The sequence below is a fragment of the Leucopleurus acutus genome, assembly GCF_964270905.1.
Source record: "Leucopleurus acutus genome assembly, chromosome: 3".
NCBI lineage: Eukaryota > Metazoa > Chordata > Mammalia > Artiodactyla > Delphinidae > Leucopleurus > Leucopleurus acutus.
The window spans coordinates 20,374,123-20,397,476 of NC_139145.1; the positions used below are offsets into that span (position 1 = coordinate 20,374,123).

The window sequence follows — 23,354 nt, forward strand, 5'->3', positions numbered from 1 at the left end:
CAATGCCTCCCACCACTCCAGTGGCATCTTTCTCTATTATCCCTTCTCTGTGTATCTTCAACCTCTTTCTCTAAAATCTCATTGCTTTTAGCATTTAAACATAATGAAGTCTCTCCTACCTTAAAACAATAACTCTTCCTCAGTCCTGGCTCCTATTTCCCCCCATACCTTTCACTGACAAATTTTGTGAGAGCTGCCTATACTCGATCTTTCCACTTCACCTCTCATGCATTACTTCTGCCTCTGACACTGTACTCCTCCACTGAAATAGCACCAGCCAAGGGCACCAGAGACTATTTTTGTTTCTAAATTTAGTTGTCGGAAACCATCCTCAATTTCTCCCTCTCCTTGACCCTCCATATCTAATCAGCCTCCGAGCCTTGGCCACTGTCCCTCCTAAATAGTGCTCAGCCCATCATTAGACTCTTTCCGTCCCCAGGCCGCTCCTGATCCACGACTCTCATCATGTCACTTGTCTTGCCTGCCGTCTTGTCCCCTCCCATCCAGTCTCCCCATGGTGAGAGAATCAGCTTTCTAAAACCCCAATCCCTTGTTTAAAGCCCCTCAATGGCCTGCAGGATAAAGTGTGAATTCTTTAACCTCGTTTACATATTCTGACCCCCAACCTGTGGGAATGGAAACAAGGCGACGCTTACTCTGTGTCAAATATCAGCTGGGTGACTTCTACATTCTGAAAGGTCTTGTAAGAGGCCAATGAAAATGGTAATTAAGAGATCACAGGTGGGACTTCCCTGGTGGTGCAGTGGTTAAGAATCTGCCTGCCAATGCAGGGGACACGGGTTCGAGCCCTGGTCCGGGAAGATCCCACATGCTGCAGAGCAACTAAGCCCGTGCGCCACAACTACTGAGCTTGTGTCTAGAGCCCGCGTGCCACAACTACTGAAGCCTGTGCTCCACAAGAGAAGCCACCGCAATGAGAAGCCCGTGCACCGCAACAAAGAGTAGCCCCCGCTCACGTAACTAGAGAAAGCCCGCGCGTAGCACCAAGGACCCAACACAGCCAAAAATAAACAAATAAAACAAATTTTAAAAATACATTATTAAAAAAAAAAAGAGGTCACAGGTGACCATAAGAGACAGTCAGTGGAGATGAAAGTATAATTAACAGGAGGTTAAGAAAGAAGTGGAGGCTGGTTGTGCAACCTATTTTGGCAGGGAAGGAGACAGGGTGGTGACTTGTGGGTAAAGCAACATTAAGATTTTGTAAGGGAGGAGATGCCAAACAGTTTTTGGTGGAAGATAAAGAGATCCAAGCAATTGGAAAGGGGATAGTTTTTGGTAAAGATCTGGCGATCATGACACAGATGGGAGACTGAGCACACACTGCTGAAAGGAGTATAAATAACTTTTCTGCACCACAATTTGGAGATAACACAAACATTTTAAAAAGTAAAAATTTCCATTCCTTTTAGTAGTCCTTTTGACTACTAAAAATTTTTTTCCTGAGAAAATAAACATGGATGTGCATATTTAGCTACAGGGATGTTTATCAATCTATTAGATAATCTATTAGATAAAAGCAAACAAAAAGGTTAACAACCTAAATGTCACAATAGGCTTTTGATCAATTTATGGTACAGCTATTCAGTGAAATGCTGCATAGCCATTAAAAACGATATAGAAGAATGTGTGAAATAGAGATAATACAGTATTTACAATATTATCCCATTTCTGTATTAAAAATGTTTTTATATGCAATGAAAAGTCTGGGAAGATATACATCACAGTATCAACAGCAGACATCTCTGGACAGTGTGGTATAATACATTTTTTTGTTTCTTTGAACTTCCTAAAATTTCATCATGAAAACAACTTATAAAATCACGCACACACACATAGGGAGTCTATTTATACAAAGTTTAAGAACAGGCAAAACTTCTATGGTGAAAGAAGTCGAATAGTTGGTTATGTCTGAGAGGCTATTGATTGGAAGGTGCACAAGGGAACTTTCTGGGGTAATGTGGTGTTCTGCATCTTAGTTTTGGTGTATACTTAGGTAAAATTTTATCAAGCTGTGGATTTAACAGTTGGACATTTTACTGGGTGTAAATTATATCTCTTTTAAAAGAAAATACACCCACAAGACAGAAGAGAAACAGGAAGCAGGTGACATCACAGAACAATTTTGAGGTGAAAAAGGAAGATGAGGAAGTTCTGTGACAAGACCTCAGTTTTCTCAGGAAGTAAGATGTTGCAGTGGGTTTAGAGTGAGGAGGATGCAGGTGGGCTTGGATTTGAGAAAGGGGGACACAGTGAAGCAGTGCCTATGGTGTAGAAATGCATAGGGTTTCCTAGAGCTGGATCAAAGGAGTGGGCACCAACCCCCAGGGCTCTTCAACTCACTGTGATACATACCAGGATTCTGCAGCTGAAGGAGCAAGAGGAAAGAAATCAAACGGTTGAGTTTACTTTGGGAATTGTGACAGTCAGTACTGGCTTGTAGTGGAGAGAGGCGTGAAGCCAAGATGACACCAGAAGGGAGACTGATATGAGGGTGAAGGGACAGGAGGGCTTTGAGAGCAGAGTAAGGACAGTGGATTTGGGTGGTAACAGCTGTGGTGAGAGGGACTGGTTCTGAAGTCCTGAGGGTGAAGTAGTTCTGAGTGAAGGCCACACTCAAAGCAGGGGACTGCTGGCAAAGGAGGGAGGGAAGTGACCACTCATCTAAGTGTCCATCTACCCAATGCCAGGCACTCACAGATATCAGCTCATTTAAATGGCACCTGGAGGGGATTCCCTGGTGGTCCACTGGTTAGGACTTGGCACTTTCACTGCCGGGGGCCGGGGCACTAAGATCCTGAAAGCCACTCAGTGCGGCCAAAACGAATTTTAAACCCCCCCCCCCCAAAATGGCACCTGGACTTTTGCAAGGAATGTACTGCCATGAGGTTTATATAGGAGGAAACTTGCCCTAGATCAATCCGTAAGCAGCAGTTTCAAATCCAGATTTGACCCCAAAGCCACATCCCACCATATTCAGCTGCCACACAAGGCAAATCAGCAGAAGAACTGGAATTTTAGGGAATCCAAATATGTAGATGTGAGTCATTGAGGTTGCTGGTGGAAACTATCAGTTGCCAACATCTGGAGAATGGCCAGTAGCAACCAGAACAGGATAAAGTAGTCCAAGCAGATGGCATGTACTTTGGGAGTTTGCCCTGGAGGACAGTGCATCAAAGTGGCAGAAGAGGCAAGAGGAAGGGACTCTGGTGGCTCGGGGCTTGTGGCTCCATCAAGGTAAAAGCACACGTGGAGTTCCAACTGCAATGATGGAAGTGTGTCAAGAAAAAAGTGTCGGGCACTATTTGCCCATAAGCAAAGCCTCAACCCCTCCCCTTTTCCTCTCCTTCCTTAATCCATATGGGGTGAATTGCTAGCAGTGGGCAAACTACAAACTGGCAAACAGTAATAGGAGCTTTTACCCAACACTTATTATGTGCCAGGCTATCTGCAGCAGCAATTCACAGAATCTTCATGGAAATGGTACAGTTGGCCCTATTTTACTGATGAGGAAACTGAAGCCTAGAGTTGAGGTTAGTTGGCCAAAATCACAGCCCCAGTCAGGATTTGAGACCAGGTGTATCTGGCATCAGAGTCTGCATCTTCCTTGACTCTATTAATCGATGGCAAAATTTTTATATGTAAGCGTCACAATTGCGAAGTATTCATTTTTAGTGGATTCTGACCTAAGGTGAATAAACTCTTCTTGAAAACTTACTAGACGAAGACATTCTAGTTTACACTTAAGATGTGCATTCAAAAAAATTATATATACACACACACACACACACGCAAACCCACCTACACACCTTTGGATAAGCAACAGGGCAGACTCTGAAGATGACAAGAATCCATACTCACAGAAATGAGTTCTTTGCCCAGGACAGACAGTGGGAAAGAGAAAGGCAAAGAATTGAGGCTTAAGTTTCCTCTCAGAAATGAAAATACGAGCAAAAATACCTAGGATCATAGTTCCAATAGTCCAGAATCTGTTAGATCCAAAGTGACTCTTCTCTAGCCACTCATTTGCAAGGACATGGGTCTGTTCTGGCAGGAGAAACGACATGCCTTAAAAAACTGAGTTATTAATGCCAGAAAATATACCTTCAAAATACACTTCCTTAGAGAAAGGGGAACAAATACTGAATGACACCTGTGTCAGGTGCTTCATATACATTTTAAGGTTTTTTTTCCATTTATTTAATCTTTTAATCTACAAGCCTATCCTGAGGCAGATGATGTTAACTTTTCAGTTGGGGAAACTAAAGCTCATGGAAGCTAAAAAACTTGTCTGAGGTCATAAGGCTGACAAATGACAGAGCCCCAACTTGAACCCAGATCTGCCAGCTCCTTCTACTAAAGCACACTGCCTGAGCTGCCATTTTCCACAAGAACACATTGTAGAAGGTCTATTTTAACTCCTTGCTTCTTGGCAATGTTCCCTCTGTTCCCTCTCCTGGTGTTTTCCAACCTTGCCTTCAGACAGAGAAACATCTACCAGATCTCCCCTAGACAGAAAGACCCACAACTTGTTAGGAAATTTTTGTTATAAAACATTTAATGTTAACCTACAATACAATGTAAACTTTTATGAAAAAAATTTAAAGTACACTAGATTTCTTCAGTAAATTACCACGTAACTATTCAGGTGCAGTACAAGTTGGGGCACTGCATCCTTTGTGGATGGATTTCCTGTTGCTGCATCCCTCACAAGTCCTAAAAAAAACCAGTTGTAAAGTGGAGCTCCTTGTTCAAGCACCAGATAATACACTCCTGATTTTGCATTCTGGGGGTTATCACTCCTTCCCACAGTCATTTTCTGTAACTTTTTCCTTGGCCTTGGCACCATTAGCAATTTTCATGACAGCTCAGTTGAAGATTCTAGGTTCTTTTTATTTTTTTCTAAAAGAAATATTCTCCATTGGCCATCTCTTATCCAAACATCATAGTGAAAACAAGCAAGGAGAAAGAAGTATTTGCTGCAGGAAATCCTGCAGAAGTGAAAGAAAAGACTGAGGCTGCAGAAATTCGACTGACTTCAATTAGGTATCTTTGCTTGGTCAGTTCCTATGGAAATTCAGCTGAATCTACAACTTTAGTCTTGGGAGTACAAAACAAAACTGGAAACAAGTGTTTTTGTTTAGTTGATGACTTGCCATTTGGAAACAACAGCTGAAATAATTAGGAGGTGATTTGGAAAGAAGAGCAAATGCTTGCAGATCACCAGCTTCTCAGTATTTTCTCACTTGCAGGTCCCATCAAGTTCCCAGAGGTCTTTGGGAGTAACATACAGATTGTCCGGGCGTTGACAAAATGTGCATCTTTCATGGAGGAGAGGAGATGGCACCTAGGCAGCAGGTCTAGGTCAGCATGAAGACAGGAAGCGAGACTGAGTAAAGCAGGGCTGTTTCAACGCTAGGAAGACTTTAATACTCTGGCATCTGACCTTCTTCACTGGACAAGTTATCAAAAGGCAAGAGGCGTAAAGTGCACATCATAGAATAAGATGCAGATCGAATTATTAAGAAAATATTTACAACTTCCCAAAGTGGTGTGGAAAAGATACTTGGTACACCCAGCCTGGTGAAGGTCCTTAATACCCTCCTATGCGGGGAAACAGCTCTGCATTCCAGACAGGGAGGGTGGCTCCAAGTTAAGTGGAAAAATTCATCTTTGCATGGTTGTCAGCAGGAAGTAGACTTCACGTAAGGTAGAGTGGAGAACACAGTTTATCCTTAGTCACTCCAGATACATTTTATGACAACAGTCGGAAAGCGATTTCCCACTCATCTGGACTTGGGACAGCAGGAAACAAAGTGAAAGAAAAACAGGCAGCCAGGAGCAGAATTAAAGTTTCCTGGAGATGGTACTGCAGACACCTGTGCCAAGGCCACTGGGAAATTCTCAGGCTCCCCAGGTGATACCCATGGGGCTCCTCACCCTGCCCCTTGGTGTTTACCCCAAACACTAAGGGTGGCAGAGAAGAGCAGTCACATCACTGCTACTTAAAAGAATGGTCCTTAGCTTTTAGCTAAGCAAGAGAAAGCCTTTGGAGGCTGCAAGTCTAGCAAGTTATGCTTTATGTTGACATGAACCCCTGGCCTCACAGCATGCTAGGGAACTGCAATAACTTCAGTAACTTCAGTAGGTTGCAGTGTTACAAGTTCTGCAAGTCTAGCTACAGAACACTTTGGAATACTTGTCAGCTCACGCTGACATCTGTGAATACATGGCCTGACCCCTATACTCATTACCATAAACTCAACCACAGATGAGACATCAGAGGGAAAAACCCCTACTGCTTCAACACAGCAATAGAGGGAGAGGATAAAACTGCCCCCAGCAGGTGGCTACACCAAAAATTGAAATGTGCCTTCCGACACTTTACACAGGCTGAGTTCTGTCTTGGCTCCCTTCAAGGCCTCCGGTTCTTTCAACCCTTAAAACACCACCACCACCACCACCACCACATTCCCAGTGAGACAGGCGGGGTATTCTCACATGGTTCTGCTGGTTCCACCACAGACCCTGCTTGTCCTCTGGAAAGGCACCAAGCTTGGCAATTCAGGAAAGCTCAGGGCTGGGCAGGAATAGCATGCACATGTCAGAACATATATCCTTTGTTCAGATCCCATAATGACCACCTGGTCCAGATTCCAAGGAAAAGCTGCAGTTGTACGTATAGGTTAGTCTACACAGAGTTCATACCACGTATATGGGTGTATCTGTACATACACAGCCTTTGTAGAGCTACAAACCCAGATTTCCTCCCATTGTACCAAGTGGGATGCATAGGTGGCAAGAAAGGACAGCAAGAGTTGGACCAAAAAGAACCTCTCTGGGAACGTGAGAGGGACAATGGCAGAAATAAGCACAAACCAGCCTGGGACACCTTTATTACACTCTTGTGGGCTAAGGAGCCCAGGGCAAGAACTCATGGGTTTAAGAAATGCCTCTTTATCAAATGATGTTAAGGAAAAAAAATACATCTATGTCAGCCTCATTCCTTTGGTCATTACAAAGCAACAACAACAAAAAAATTAAAGTTATTCATAAATTGTGGGAAGTTCAAGGAACATCTCTGCTCTGTGCCTTCCCTTCCCTCTCTACTCCAGAGGTGGAAGAAGCAAGTCCTCAGGAGATGCTGCAGTAGCTGGTTGTTGGAGGTTTTTTCACTTTTATTTTCTATAAAAGCAAGAATGAATGAGATCTAGTGGGAATGTCCCCTTCCCCAGTTGGGACAATGGCTGGGTTGGAGGTGAAGAGTCTCCTTTCACTGGAAGGTGTGGTGCAGAGGCAGTAGGGAAGGGTGGGTTTGCCAGCAGGAACGTTCACTGCTAACCTCGAGTGCACACACAGGTGGTGACTTTTGCAGGCAGCATGGTTTCTGATCCTTCCTGAGGATGCAGCAGTCTTTTAAAAAAAATATTGTATTATAATAATAATAATATGAATTTCTCTCTCTTATTTTTTTGTTTTTTTCCATTTCTTTTAGGGATTGGGGTTGAAAAGGAGAGGAAGAAAAAGTGTCATTCGTCTGTTAGGTCCTGAACAAAGAGAACTTCTGTGTGGCTGAGTCCGGCCTCCTGCAGCGTTGGGGGGTTGGGCCACTCCTCTGAAGGGGTGCAGGGCAGCACCCTCCGGGGAAAATTGGCTTCAATCTGAAACTTTTCAGGGCTTTCTTTCAAGGAGAATAAGAAGTCGTGGATTACCTGCAGAAAAAGAAGGTAATTTTCTATTACCTATAGAAAAAGAAGGGCAGTGAGAAAAAGACAAAGACAGACACACACACAACCATGAAATCAAATATACCCCAGCTCTCCCCAGGGTAACTTGGAGATATGCAGTAATCACATTAGACTGAAATTCCATTTCAAAGTCGATCAATTTCAAAGAGCAAACATGTCGGGCAGCTCTTTTAAGAGATTTATTACACAGCCCAATGCTAGTCCTACTCTGAATTGACCCATCTGTTTCTTTTTTGAAAACCTGTCTGATATAAAGTTAAACATTTTTATCTTACAAATAACCAAGAGTTACAGAAAAGTTGGAAGCACAGGTACAGAATTTTTTCTTTGAACCAGCTGAAAGTGAACTACCAGCTGAATGTCCCATCACCCCAGAATACTTGTGTATATCTTTTTTTTTCGGTAGGCGGGCCTCTCACTGCTGTGGCCTCTCCCGTTGCGGAGTACAGGCTCCGGACGCGCAGGCTCAGTGGCCATGGCTCACGGGCCCAGCCACTCCGCGGCATGTGGGATCCTCCTGGACCGGGGCACGAACCCGTGTCCCCTGCATCGGCAGGCGGACTCTCAACCACCGCGCCACCAGGGAAGCCCTCTTGTGTATATCTTACAAACAGGGCAATCACCTTCATAATACAACCCTCAAAATCAGGAAACTTAACTGATACATTACTACTGTAATATAATAATGTACATTAAATTTTTATTCAGGCCCCATTTAAGTCTTGGCAGTTGCCTTTTATAGCAAAAGGATCCAGTTTTAAATTGTATGTTGCATTTAGTAGTTGTCACATCTCCTAAGTCTGCTCCTTTTAGCCTGGAACAAATACTCAGGATTTCCTTGACTTTCATGACCTTGACACTCCTAAAGATTACTGGTCAGTTACTTTGTCTCTCAATTGGTTTATCTGATGTTTACTTTTTTTTTTTTTTAATTTATTTATTTTATATTTATTTTTGGCTGTGTTGGGTCTTCGTTTCTGTGCGAGGGCTTTCTCCAGTTGCGGAAAGCAGGGGCCACTCTTCATCGCGGTGCGCAGGCCTCTCACCGTCGCGGCCTCTCCCGTTGCGGAGCACAGGCTCCAGACGCGCAGGCTCAGTAGTTGTGGCTCATGGGCCTAGCCGCTCCACAGCATGTGGGATCTTCCCGGACCGGGACATGAACCCTTGTCCCCTGCATTGGCAGGCGGATTCTTAACCACTGCGACACCAGGGAAGCCCTGATGTTTACTCTTGATTAGATTCCAGTTATGCATCTTTGACAGGAGTATTACAGAAATGATGCTGTGCTCTACTCAATGCATCCTATTCAGGTGGAGTACAATTTCATTTTGCTCCGTTACCTATGATGTCCACTGTGACCACTTGATTAAGATGGTGCCTGCCAGGCCTCTCCACTCTAAGTTAGTCTTTTCTCCTTTGTTATTAACGAGTATTTTGTCGGGGGGTACTCTGAGACTACGGAGACATTTGGCTCTTCAAACTTTCTTCAATTTATTTATTTATATTAATATAGAGCCATGCTTTCCTATTTTATTCAATAGGTTCTAATGTTCAAACTGTTTCAGATGGAGTCCGAGGAGCCCAATCAAGCTGGCCTCCATGTCTTTCTGACATGTCTCCATCATTTTTTGAATAATTCCTTGCTTTGTGGTACAAGGTGTTCCAGGCTAATCTTGTATTTTCCCTGTCCCAGTCCTGGAATCAGCCATTTCTCCAAGGAACCGTGCTTCTTCTTAATGGACAATGCTATTTAAAAACCACGATCTAGGGAATTCCCTGGAGGTCCAGTGTTTAGGATTCCACGCTTCCACTGCAGGGAGCATGGGTTCGATCCCTGGTCGGGGAACTAAGACCTTGCATGCTGTGTGGTGCGGCCAAAAACAAAAAAACAGAAAATAAATAAATAACAACTACGACCTAGGTGCTAGGTATGTTCATTGCTATTGGGGTGCTGATGTTCCCAAGCACTCTCTGTGGAGAAAGCCAGACAATGTGTACATAAATATATGCATCTATATCTCTATTTCCCCCTGTATACTGAGAGCCATGAGTTGATTCCCCTCTCCTCATGTATACCCTCCTTACCTGGTTCTGGATTTAACACCCACCCCATCTCCAGGCCACTTGGGCTCTGACTTCTCTGCACTGGGTGCTCTCACATATGCACACCTCCTTCACTTGATCGAGATCTGACACCTTCCACGTAGACCTCTCTTCTGTGAGAAAGCCCTCTTCACCCTGGTCTGGCTCTGGTAAGGTACAGGTAAATTCTTATTTTCCCCTGTCTCTTAATGCCACACATTAAGAACAGGCACCCTGGATCTGATCTATGGTCCTCTTTATCTCAAATTCTGTTTTTAACAAGACTCTAAGGGATGTGCAGTGAAGGGCACTGCTAACCTCTTTCAGGTCCATCCCAAAGATCAGGAGCACCCCATTCAAGTTACCCTTACTTTTTTGAGGGTATCTATTTCTATTTCTTTTTTGTTCCACCTCTCATAAGTTTATTTCCCTCTGCCTGAAGAGGCTATTGCTACAAATCCATTTAAGGAGTAAATTCATTTTCCTTTCACCTAATCCATTCATGATTTTACAAAATTCTCATATTTTGGTCCATCAACCTTAATCACTTTCAGCTCCTTTCTCTGTCTTTGCAATTTCCATTAACATTCATTCTCCTTTTCTTTTCTTGAGATGCATCAGTTAGACTTGCACCAAGTATTCTTGGTATGAACCCAACAGGGTTTTACAAAAGGGCAAAATATCTTGCTTCCTTTTCAGTCACTGCTTGACAATACTCAACACTGATACGACACTGACATTTTCTGTTTATCATTGGCAATGCACCAATACCATCAGGAAACAGATGAAATCACCTCTACAGGTCCCTTTTGGTTCATAATGGATAGAAAAATGATTTCTGGGCTGAGTATAATTTGGTTTCTCTCTTACATGCATTCATTTAGGAGAAAGTCAGCTGCCACTTTTCTGCTCACTCTTGAAGGCTAGAGATTTTTCTACAGTTTACCCTTTTTTATCCTAGCTTTTAACACCTGTCAAGAGCTGAGCATCATACACAAACTGAGCATTTTGCTGAACATTCACTCATTGAGAGTATTTATAAATGGTAGAGCTCACAGAAGATCACACAAACTCCGCAGGAGCACTAAAAAACTGTAACTCACTATTCAGTTACATGTTATTAACTCTATAAATGTTAAATGAAAGGCCAGCACTGCCAATACACCTCTCCTCTTACACTTCTTTCTTTCCCATCTGATCCTTGTCCCCATTTACGAATTATTTCTCTCCATCTGAAGTGTTTTTCTTCTTTAAAAAATAACTTGTAGTGTAAACATATTTAAAAAGCCTACAAGGATTAAATATTTAACAAATGGGTTGGTTCCCCTTTGGCTAAAAGTCTATTCTATTCCACAATTCTAACAGATTTTCCTCCAAAACTCTCAAGAGAGGAAATTTTGGTTAGGCTTTTCATATACAAAATGATAATTAGAGTTTGGGGAGTAAAAGCTCCATAAGCGCTTGGGCATACTACAGAGAAACTGTCAGTGAACATGGCTGCAAGCTAATACCCACACAGAAAACAGTAGTTAGGAAACACATCAAGGAAAGGGAATGAACATTTAGAAACCATCTACTACAGGCTAGGTCCTGTGTGAGGCTCATTCATGTTATTCCCAACTAAAACATCCAAAGTTAGAGATGTGAGCACTTTCCCCCATATAAATCAATGTATAAATGAGAGATAAACAAATAAAACGAGGAAGCTATTGCTTCTCTCTCACTAGGATGCCTCACAACGTTTTACTCTGAATTAGCTCTTTGAATCGTCTTACATTCCTTACTGGCCAGTAAGCTCCATGAATTCCAGAACCACGCTTTACTCACCTGCATAACCCCTAGGGTGCCTAGCACAGTGCCTGACATACCTTCAGTTTAATGTTATCAGAGGACAGGTTATATTTCCATTTTACATGCAGGATATATCTGAGGCCCTATAAGAGACTCTGTAACTTGTCCAATGTTTTCCAGTTAAACAGGAGAAGTAATGAATGTGCTACCCAGCCTCACCTGACTACAGAGCATCCACATTTCTATTATGTAGTTTATTCTTGATTATTTCAAATGATCAGGGAAATGGCAGCATCTATTATAGTTGTAAACTTGGAAATGCAACTTACCAACGCTCAATATAAACAGGTACTTCCTTCTGATAATAAACACCAAAAACAATAGCGTCTGAATGCTTACTATGAGCCAGGCACAATGTTGAGCACTTTACATATGAACTTAATCCTAACAATCCTATTAGAGAGTGACTATTATACCCATTTTAAAGATAAAGAAACTGAGGCTTACAGATTAAGTAAACTGACCAAGGAAACACACCTATTAACACTGGAACAATGAGAATTCGATCTTCATTCTGTGAGACTCTGAGAGTCTCTGCTTGTAACCACATCCTTATGGAATGACAAACACTATTTACCTATGGACACCAGATACACAAGGTAGCCCTACTAAGTGGGGCTTCTAATGGGCTGAGTAGAAAGAAAGAGTGACAACTGCATGCAAGCTGTGCATGCACTTATATTCAGTTGTGTAATTCCAGTCCTTCCAGGGCAGCGGGGATAGAGCTTTTTCTACACAGCAAGGGGTTCTGGTGGGATTCTAAAGCCAATGCGAGTCGAGCAGCTTGGAAGAGCCTCCCACCTCCAACATACAAGTCTTTTGTGGGACTTCTTGGTAAGCTATCTTTTCTTCTTAGCAGAGCTCAAACATGATAAAATGAAACCTTAATAACTGCTTTGAGTTGGCAGCTAGACCTGAAGGAACCTACAATAATTCAGTGCACTCTTCTCTCTGCCCCACCTCCTTCCTCCCCTGTTCATCAGAGCAGCAGATACAGCAATAACACTCTTGAGAGTCTTTAAAAGTTTCCATATCTACAGCCCAGACAGCCCAGACTTTACATACACTTCACACAACTTAGGCAGTCCTTACTGTTAGAGACTGTGAAAAGTGGAATCGTCTTTCTACTCGAGAATCATTGGGTAATTTGAAAATGATTTTGACACTTTCAGGGTCATCAGGGGAAGGCTCCGGGGGCAGGCACTCCAACTTCCTTTCCTTCTCCTCTTGTAAATTCTGTAGAGACACAAAGCAAAGGTGAGGCTATGGCTCCAATCAGGGAACAAGGAAACAAGAAACACAATCACAACATGTAGGTTTACTAGGCAGTCAGATGAAAAATTAATGACCAGTATCAGAAGAAAACTTCTTGGCAAGGGTCAGAAACACCCTAATTCAAATTATATTTATTTGATTACACACTATTGCATCACATGTATTATTTATTGACTATGTTAAGGTATGTAACTGTTAGAAAAAAGGGAATGACTAAAAGACCCTGGCTATAATCAAGCGGCAATATGCAATGAAACAAGATGATGAATAAAATGTCAGATGAGCTAAACACTGGTACTAAGAATGAATGCTTAAAATCTACTGTTGTGAATTAGCATATTGAACTGCTTATTATCTATTTATACTTACTTTTCATGGAACAGAGCTTTTCTGCCTAACTTTTACTTACTCTTGTATTTGTTTTAATAAACTTTTTAAACAATTAAAAAATACTTTTTGTGAAAATGTAGTAAATATTAAAATGGCATGGAGAATTTAAATCACTCACAATCCTATCATCTAGTTTTTTCTTTCACACTTGAGAAAAGACCAGTTTGAGAGTCACCAGAAGTAAATAAAGACAGGCTCCTTACCCGCCGCCGTCTCTCCTCTGCCAACTTCTGCTGCTGCACCTCTTCCTCCTTCCGCCGCTTCCGCTCCCGCTCCTCCCGCTTCTTTCTCTCTTTCTCCTGGTCAGCCCGGAGAGAGGCCAGGTAGGCCTCATCCTGTTGTTGTCTCAGCACCTGGGTCTGGTTTCGTTCTTCCCTGTGGACAGATCAAAAGCATAGAGGGAAAAAATAAATCTCACAAAGCTCTGTGTTTTCTTATATTGAAATTTTTTAGGGGGTTAAAAAGGTTGACAATCTTGGCAGATGACCAGTTAATACTACCGTAAGGGATTCAGATTCTCATGCAGAATCTGAATCAGCCATCTCTTTTCTTTAATTTGGCAGAAAAAGAAATGGCAAGCTTTTCCCTCTCTTTTTAATTTTCCATGTAAAACTATCCTTTCCCCCCAATCCTAACAGAAGTAACACAATATTATTGCCATAAAATAATCAGTGGGATCATATTTTATAGGTAAATACCTTTCTGGGTTACAACATTTTTGTGTATGTTGCTTTCATAAAACCAAAAAACCACATACACACATTTTAGAAGATGTGAAAAATAAAGAAACATCTTATTCAGAGTTCTACTAATCAAAGAGAAAACACTGTAACATTTTGGGATATTTCTTTTTCTCTCCAAAAAATTGTGTATGTACGTAGGAGTGTGTGTGTCTGTGTCTATAAAATTAAAAGAAAATATCCCAGAATGTTAAAAGTGGTGGTAGGATTATGAGTGATTTAAAATTTCTTCTGTGCTTTTCTATGTTTCCTGAATTTTCTACATTAATTAATGTACATTACTTATGTGATGGGGGAGGAGTTATAACCAAGTTATAAGCATTCCTCATTTTTTACATTTAAGTTCTTTATATCATGCTCAGCTATTTTAAATGACACAATTTACATTCCTCAGCATAGAGTCCTGTCTTTATTTTGAATCACATCTCCAAGAAAAGATGATCTGATGGAGTTATTTAGGTCAAAATATATAAATATTTTAACACTAAATGGACAAGGCTTTTAAAGTTGCCTAACAGAGAAGAAGTCAGGATTTGTGGAGCCCCAGGTAAGGCACCCAAGTCTACAGCTGGTCTCAGTTCCAGAGAGGAACTCCCCTGTACCTCTCTAGGCGTTCTGACACCAGGTAAGTCTGGTTTGCATCCATGATAAATGTCAGCTGGTTAATGAGGTCATCAGGCTGAATGAGGCCTTCTAGCCGTCCTACCACAGTCATTCTCCGATCCTTCAACATAATCATGGCCAGGAATGGATAGGTGTTTTCTCTTAAAGCCTGTGAGACTGACAGAAAGAAGACCCAAAAGATCAAGGGCAGGACTTAGGGATAAAACAGATTAATTCTTAGACTTTACACAACAAGCAAGAGAGAACTGCTTTGGTCTCAGTTGGGAAAGAAGGGAGGTGTCATTTATTCCCTGCCTACCTTTTTCCCTCCTAGTTTCTCTATCTTCTTGCTGTTGTTGTTATACACTTGTGTCCCTATTCCCAGGTAATTTGATTAGAGTAGGACAGGCTTTTCTGGTGGGGTGTGGTTGTCATGATGATGCTAGGGCAGGCTGCAGAGTTCAAGAACAATGTCTATTTGATGGAGGGAAAAGGCTCTACAAAGACTCTGGCTACTGCTCAGCATAATTTCCCCCTGTGTCGAAGGGGACAAGGCTGCAAGTCTCAAGCTTTATGTTACTGGTGAGGATCTCCACCATCATCTTCCTTGTCTTTTGTTCCTCTCATCCAATCCCTTCCTTATCCCCTTTTCCTATGTCCCACCTGCCCCCACCCACTAAAAAAGGGCTAGCTTTTCTGTTCTGAAGGAGTTTAGAAAGTTGGTCTTCCAAATAACCAAGATTTTACAATTACAGAGCTTTACCTGTTTTACCTTATGATTTGAAAGAAGAGATTTTAAGCTTCTGTTAAAAATATTCTTAGTCTCCTTCTATCTATCACTCCTCACATCCAAAGCCGTAAGAGAATGGCAAAACATATACTGCAGGAACTTATCAGATGTTTAAAAACCAATTAGGAATAACAATTCGGATTCCAGGATGTAGACAAAACATCTGCTGCATCTTTGGTTCTCAGGATTTAGCACAGCACCTGGTATGCTAGTATATATTCAAAAGTTGCTGAATAGAAGTAGCTGCAAAGTAACTACATTTTCCTTCACTAGATGCCTTTATATCTTATACTGACTTCTAAAGATATTTACCTCCAGTTAAGAGCTAGTTATAGTCAGCAAAGATCTGAGCTTTCTGAATCCCTATCAACACTCAGGGTACTCAAACTCATTGTGCAAGAAGCTCTGTTAAAATTGCTGATGACAAGAATAAACTCTTCAGTAAAAAGCTCATTAAGATTAAAGGCAAGCTGCTGGCCAGGACTGGGTATTTTTTTTTTTTTTTTTTTTTTTTGCAGTACGCGGGCCTCTCACTGTTGTGGCCTCTCCCGTTACGGAACACAGGCTCCGGACGCGCAAGCTCAGCGGCCATGGCTCACGGGCCCAGCCGCTCCGCGGCATGTGGGATCTTCCCGGACTGGGGCACGAACCCGCGTCCCCTGCATCGGCAGGCGGACTCTCAACCACTGCGCCACCAGGGAAGCCCCAGGACTGGGTATTTTTAAAAATAAAACAGGCTCTGGCAATGGTTAACTGTAATGAATGGGCTAGAGCCTGACAGACCTGAGCTTGCTCCAAAACTTGCTAACTGTATGATCCTGGGCCAGTGGCTTAAACTCTCTGAGCTTGTTTCCTAAACCATAAAGTGGAGGTAATACAACCCCCATCTCTCAGGACTGCTGAGAGGATCGGTCAGCCACAGAATACTCATGCAATAAATGGCATGTCCTTCCAGATTATTCCAAAGATATCTCAACAATCTCAATGAGGCAAAAGAAACACGACTTACCCCTGTATCCCTCAGGTTTGTTTGTGGAGCATGCCCAGAAGAGCATCCTAGTGTTTATTAGTGAAATAACTTCAGGAGCACAGAGTGTGGTGCTGTGGAGAGGGATGAAGAGGACACGAGAAGAACTTGCTTACTACAAATTATCAGTAGATAAGATCAGAAAAGAGGAAAAAAAAAAAATCAATCCACTTACCGACAGAACTCATCAGAGTCCTGGTGATCATCTCCATGAAGATAAACCAAAAGAAAGCGAAGCTCCCGTTTGGCATCATTAAGTGCCTGTGAGAAACAAAAGATCACAAATTATGATGATGACTGTGCCTCAAACTTTTAATTAGGCTAAGGGTCCTAATGGATACAGCTACGTATTTAGGAACAAAAGAAGAAATGAGGGAAAAAGGTGAGCAAGAAAACCAGAAAATTCCTGGGTTCCTACCTTCATAACCCTGGCATTTCTCTCCCTACAAAAAGTCCATGCTAACAAGCTTCAATGAAAAAGTTTTTAGTGTTGTTAGGATTTAAATTCTATCAGGCACATAAGAGTAGGCAGGCTGACAAAAAAAGGCCCCCTCCCCACCCAATCACAGAAAAGTCATCTGTTCCCACAATCTAAAGGAAGATGTAAACAGGAAAATCTGACCTGAAAAGGGAGATGAGAGTTTTGCCACTTTACAGCTACAACATAAAAAATACTGCGAAGATGAGCCTGATCCAAGGCCACATACCAAGCAGGGACGAGGGACTGAGGGACCCAAGGGCATTTTAAAGAGCATGGGGTTTAAAAGATCTTCAAAGACAAGGCTAGTGTCCCAGATTTCTGTGTATGCTTTTGCATTTGCAGAATCCCAAGTACATTACAATTTAATTAAGATTTCCTGAATGACCATTGGTGGTCTACCTTCAGGATTACAGCAAAGAGGGTGTATGAGAGGTGCCCATCTCATTCATGTCTGTATCTCTAGCACTGAGCACAATGCGTGGCATATAGTATGTGCTTAATGCTCATCGAGTGGGGTGGGAGCAGCCAGTGGGAAAAAGCAGATGTGGGAGAATCACAGAAGGAAGCAAGAGTAAGCATTTTTCTCTTTCTCCAGATAGATCCAGGAATCCTGGAGGCTGCAGAACCACCCTCAGGCATAAGGTGTTACTTCTACATTTTTCTCTGGTAAACTAGAGATATGCCCAACACCCATAGAACTCCTAATTTTTGCTCCCTGAGAGGTAACAACAGTCGAATGTCTGCGTGGCTTGGGTTGAATGAGATGTGTTGCTTTGAGTCTATGGTCTATCCCCTTATTCAATTCTGCGAGGGATACAAGATTTAGGTTTTGCCTATAAGGAGGAGCTTACAGCCTGATACAGGAGATAAGACATTAACACAAACAACTATAAAATAAGGAAGAATGTGAAATTGCTATAACGTTTAAAAAAAAAAGAAAACCACTATGAAAGTACAAAAGGAAAGACTACTATTTTAGATTGCAAGTAGGCAGGGTAGGGTGCAACAATTAGGAAAGGATACAAGAGGGGAGTGACATGAGCTGGTGAAGGATGGGCAAGATTCCAATTAGCAAAAATGTGAGGAAGGCATTCTAGATAGAGGAAACAGTAAATCAAAAGCAAAGGCACAGAGGTGGGAAAGTACAGAGTATGTTAAGGGAATGGTCAGCTGGAACCTAGGGTATAGGGAAACAAGTTATGCAGGAAAGACCTCAAAAGGAGGTTGGGATTAGATCAAGGAGGGCCCAGCTAAAGGGCTTGGTCTCTTTTTGTGTAAGCAATAAAAAGCTATTTAAAGTTTCTGAATAAAAGAATGACATGATCAGTGCTAAGCTATGCTTTCCTTTGAGGATAGAATCATATCAATAAATTGGCATCTATATGGTTTGTGGCACTGACCTGGCTGTACGTTCCCTGGTAGAAGACAGGGTGTGCCCTCCCATATTTCTCTTCAAAAGAGTGCATAAATGAAACAATGTCCCCAACGGGGTCAGTGACCCGGCTGCGAGGGTCAGGCCGTATAAAACGAAGAGCAAACCTGGGGAGGAAGGAATAAATATCACATGAATCGGCTTACTGTAGTGCATATGGAGTGGGCCAGTTTGTAAAGATTCCTATAGCAGAGCCATGGGCATGGCAGCAAAGGGAGGTGAACGGTCTGTGAGTGGACCATCAAACCTGAGAGTACAGGCTAGCTCAAAAGCCACAAAGCAGCAAGTGTTACACCACTGTCTGCTTAAGAAGAATGCAAATTACTAGAATTATAAATTCCAACACTGGCCTAAACAAATCTTGAGTGCTTTTTGCAGAAAAATTTAGGGCTATAAGAATTGGGAAAGGAAGACGCAATATCCAAAAAGATCACAGGTCAGGCTGTGCCCCCAGACTCTCCATAACGGCACTGTCTAAAACAGCAGCCACGAGCCACATGTGGCTATCTAAATTACCAAGAAAATTAATTTAATTAAATACAATTTTAAAAATTCACTTCCTCACTCACACCAGCCACATTTCAAGTGCTCAACAGCCACATGTGGCTAGTGGCTTCCACACTAGACACTGCAGATATAGAACATTTCCATCATCACAGAAAGTTCTATTAGTGCTATTCTAGAACAGAGCTGTATCTCTTTCTGGTTCTTCTACTTGCCTCTCCCTTTCCTTTCTGTTCTCCTGGGATTTTGAATTATGAGTCCACATTCCCAAACTATTCAAATTTTGGACAAGAACTTCAAATCCAAACTTGCAGTCATGACTGACTTGCTCTTCAACGGGGCAAGTAAATTCTGCTCAGTGATTTATGGTTGATAGCATCCATGGAGGAAGTTATAAAATGGATCTAGACAACACTGGCAGAGTTGGAGACCTGGCAGTTACTGTAAGGTTAAAGACGGTACCACACATCTGTTTCTAAAGAGCCCATCTTATCACATTTGTATAGTACCATTTATTTATCCTCTGGGTTTCCATAAAAGGCAAAGGAGCAGGGGCTTGATAAGTCAATGTGCTATGTAACATTAAATAAGTTACTTGGATGATACAGTTGGATTAAAATTAGTAACACATGCCATGCATATTTTTTCCCAAAGAAAGCAAACAATATTCATATACTTAAAGAAATATCAGCATAGAAAAGCTGACTAAACTATGATACCTTCCTTACCAAATATCGAGCCAATTCCTTATCCCCTTAACAAATTCCCCATATAAACATGATTTCACTTGGAATTTCTCCTGAGTAATCAAATCAAACTCATTGACACAAACATTCCAGAGCAAATTAAAAACAAAAGTAAGAAGCTGTGTATGTGAGGGAGTGATTAGAAATCCTTAAGAAGATTAATGTTTTGATAACTTTCTCTGAAGTCAAGTATTTTAGGATTATCTTATTACTCTTTAAGTTTTCAAATTTTGATGAATGGATAAAGGTTTTAATTTTTTAATTTCTCATTACAATATATTCCAATGGCCAACACAATTTAGGACAATCAGCTTTTTTAAAAAAATAGAGATATCAACTAAGACTTCATTATGATTTTAAAGGTTTTTACATGCCCATTCTTAGGTATTGTCTGATCCTCTGCAGCTGCTGGGTCCTTACCTTCAGGCTCTGCTCCCTAGAGCAAGGCAAAGATTAGCCCATATTTAGAGGAAGGTATAGAATGCCCTGTATGCAAGGCTCCATCTGTTGGCATGGATGCCCATAAAACATTTTAGTTCTCCATGAAGTCTAGGTGTGGGTTCATCTACTACTGAGTTCCAGACCAGACACCCCAAGTCTGATGTGCCAGAAACTTGGGCCCCTTGACATTTTCCAGCCTTTCTGTAGCTTCCTGTGCTGAGCTCTCCAAATGGTACATGAAGGAATTAAGAAGAAAGGTGAAAGTGTGAAGCAAGGGGGAACACATATGGAAGGGTTCCAGTGCCAGCAACCTATGGGTTGCCAGGACAGAGGAAAATGTACAGAAGGTGTGTCTAGAATGGTGAAACTGTTATAGGAGGAATCTAGAAGAAAGTAGGTCATCTCAGAGCAAAAGAATTTGTTGGAATTATGAGTTGTAAAATGATTTAGGGTAAAAGTTACAAGAAGTGTGAAGCTAGTAAAGATAACAGAGGTTGGAAAGGAAAGGGTGTGAAGATTAACTAGGGAATGTAGGGGAACAAACATGTGGGATAGGGAGGCAGACTTATTTGTGAAAATGATAACATCTGTTGTTATGTCTGAAAAACCGAAAACATTTTCATGCTATATGAATACTTCAGGAAAAGTATTCAATCTGATGACAAACTGGCAGCCAAAATTGATAGAGCATAAACCTTATTCTAGTCTATGTTTCAGCTCCAACGTCTACCTTGTTACTACTAACACATACATACAAAGGTACATACCTAAATATATCAAGTATTGTATAATAGGTAAACCGGAATGGAAGCATTATCAAGTAATAACCCCATCCAAGCAGCCCCTGAAATTCCAAAAACAAAGTTAGATATCATTCTCTCAATCCCTAATACCTTAATTACTCGTTAATATTTTCATTCTTTTTTGTCCTTTTCTTGTAATTTCTCCCTCTGCAAAACAAGGTTCCCTTTTCCTGGCCCACCTCATCCTTCTTAAAAACCAACTACCTTTGACCTCACTTCATCTAATACTATTATATTTTTCTTTTATACAATAATTTTTGTATTAAATTTGCTTGAACACTTATTCTGCAGCTACTTACATACATTAGCTGTCAAATTCAGTTGCAAGTTTTCCTCTCTAAATCATAAATATTCATTCTTTCCTTTTTAGACTTAATATATTAAAATGTGGTATATAGAAATAACAAGAAAGATAACCACTACTGCTACCTTGAACATTTGTATATAAATGACAAATAATTATATTAACCACAATTATAAATCTCCAAACAGCTGCTAATCTTGGTAATACTCTTAATTATTATTTTAACAGTGTTGATTACTGCTGCTCTTATTATTAATTAGCAAATATATAGGGCTCTATAGCTTACAAAACATTTCTTACACAGTATATTGTGTTAATCTGAGACCCTCTGTGTCCATGGCCAGGGAGCTCTAGAGCTCTGGAGCCCCATTAGTGGACATTAGGGTCCCAAACACATTCAAGCCCAAAACAACTGGAGAAACATTGGACACATACAGAACTACTCCTTTTTTTTTAATTTAAAAAAGAAAAAAGTTTTCTTTTTCTTTTTTTTTTTTTTTTTTTTGGCCACACCACACGGCTTGCAGGATCTTAGTTCCTTGACCAGGGATTGAACCTGGGCCCTCAGCACTGAAAGTGGAGTCCTAACCACTGGACCGCCAGGGAATTCCCTAGAACTACTCCTTGAATCATATAATTGCTCCAGGAATCTGTGCTGTTCTACTTCAGAATACCCCAAAACATCTACTTAGAAACTATTTTTAAAACATTATCAAGTACTCCACAAAAAGGAGTGATGGAGTAAATTCTAAATCCAATTATAAGAGGTGAGTGTAACTCCAAGAATAAGAAACTCCAAAAAGTTCTCTGGAGTGTTCACTATCAGTATACACACCTGACTTCCCTAATTTGACTGTGAATAATTTGAAGAGGGAAGAATGCCTCTTTATTCATCTCTAGATCCCCAGCAGCAAAATATCAAGTACCTTGGAACACTCTTAAGTGCTTGCTGAATTTAACTGAACCACCTCCTCGCTGCTAGCCCTTCAAGACTAATTTCTCCCACAGAGATTACAAGTACTTCCCTAGAAGTAGCTTAAAATTAAGTAAAATGAAGCAACAAAGAATTCAGTAAACACTCTAACTTAAGAGTGGAAGATCTATTAAACACATAGCAAACATTTTTAGACATGTAAATACATGTAGATGAAGTGCTATAAACAAGGTACAGAAAACTCTTCAAATAACTGGCATGGAAACAGGAAAAAAAGGATACTTTCATTGGTTCATTAAGGAATAAAGGAAAAATGATAAACCCAATAAACCTACCAAGGAGCTAGGTCAAGCTAACAGCTTTATATTCTGAATATTCCTTTTGTTCCTATCATACAGAGATCAACATAACCAAGTGAAAGAACTTTTAAAATAAAAAAGGGAGAAATTCCAGCTATGAAATAACTTGCCCTTGGTTGTGGTCTTGAAACAACATAGCTGTAGATCCTGTGGTCGGCTGTATTAACTTGCAAGGGTCGGGATGGTGGTGGGTTGAAAACACTTGGTACACCCTCTTGCTCGTTCAATCTGTCCTGTACAGCAGCCTGAGAAGAAAAGAATAGCAAGAACTTCAGTGATGCTCAAATCAACCTAGAAGAGATGAGACAACCATTGCTGGTGTTTCGAAATAGGTCACCAGGGAGTATATAATCATGAACCTTTCTTTAACTTGCTATGGTGGGAGGCAATGTGTGGTGATGGCTCCAGAATTCATACACAGTAGAGGAGTACTAGGAACTTGTCTGGAAGCTCACTGCTTTTATTCAGATGGTATGTGTTATTTAGGGTGGCTGGGATACAAGGTGCTTCACTGTACAAGCGTAAGGAAAACCATCCACAGAGAACACAGCAAAGCAGACTGTGTCCCCAGAGCTGTGCAATGGAGCAATCCTGATGGTTGGTGTTTGATGGAAGGCTTGGCTTTGGAGCAGAGAAACTTAGGTCTGAATCCTAGCTCCAGCACTCAGAAGAGTTGCTTGGATTCTGTGCCTCAGTTTTTCATGTGCAAAATGAAGAAACAATACTTCTCAGGGTTAATTTGAAAAATTAATGAGGTGACCATACACAAAGATTCTAATATAATTCCTGGCAGACAGACGATCTTCAGTAAAAAGTCTCCTTC

The 23,354-nt window shown here is 41.3% G+C and overlaps 1 protein-coding gene across 1 annotated transcript in view; it reads right to left on the reverse strand.

The window, feature by feature from the left end:
- Window positions 1-4,675: 4,675 nt before the first annotated feature.
- Window positions 4,676-23,354, reverse strand: part of FAF2 (Fas associated factor family member 2) — a 59,363-nt gene continuing 40,684 nt past the window's right edge. The window contains exons 3-11 of the mRNA XM_082836730.1: window positions 22,642-22,776; window positions 20,899-20,975; window positions 18,409-18,547; window positions 16,703-16,788; window positions 16,510-16,601; window positions 14,710-14,887; window positions 13,571-13,742; window positions 12,795-12,938; window positions 4,676-7,733 (exon numbers count right to left, since the gene is read on the reverse strand). Coding sequence (XP_082692856.1) covers window positions 7,551-7,733; window positions 12,795-12,938; window positions 13,571-13,742; window positions 14,710-14,887; window positions 16,510-16,601; window positions 16,703-16,788; window positions 18,409-18,547; window positions 20,899-20,975; window positions 22,642-22,776 — 1,206 coding nt within the window. The 3' untranslated portion in view covers window positions 4,676-7,550. The remainder of the gene's footprint in view (window positions 7,734-12,794; window positions 12,939-13,570; window positions 13,743-14,709; window positions 14,888-16,509; window positions 16,602-16,702; window positions 16,789-18,408; window positions 18,548-20,898; window positions 20,976-22,641; window positions 22,777-23,354) is intronic.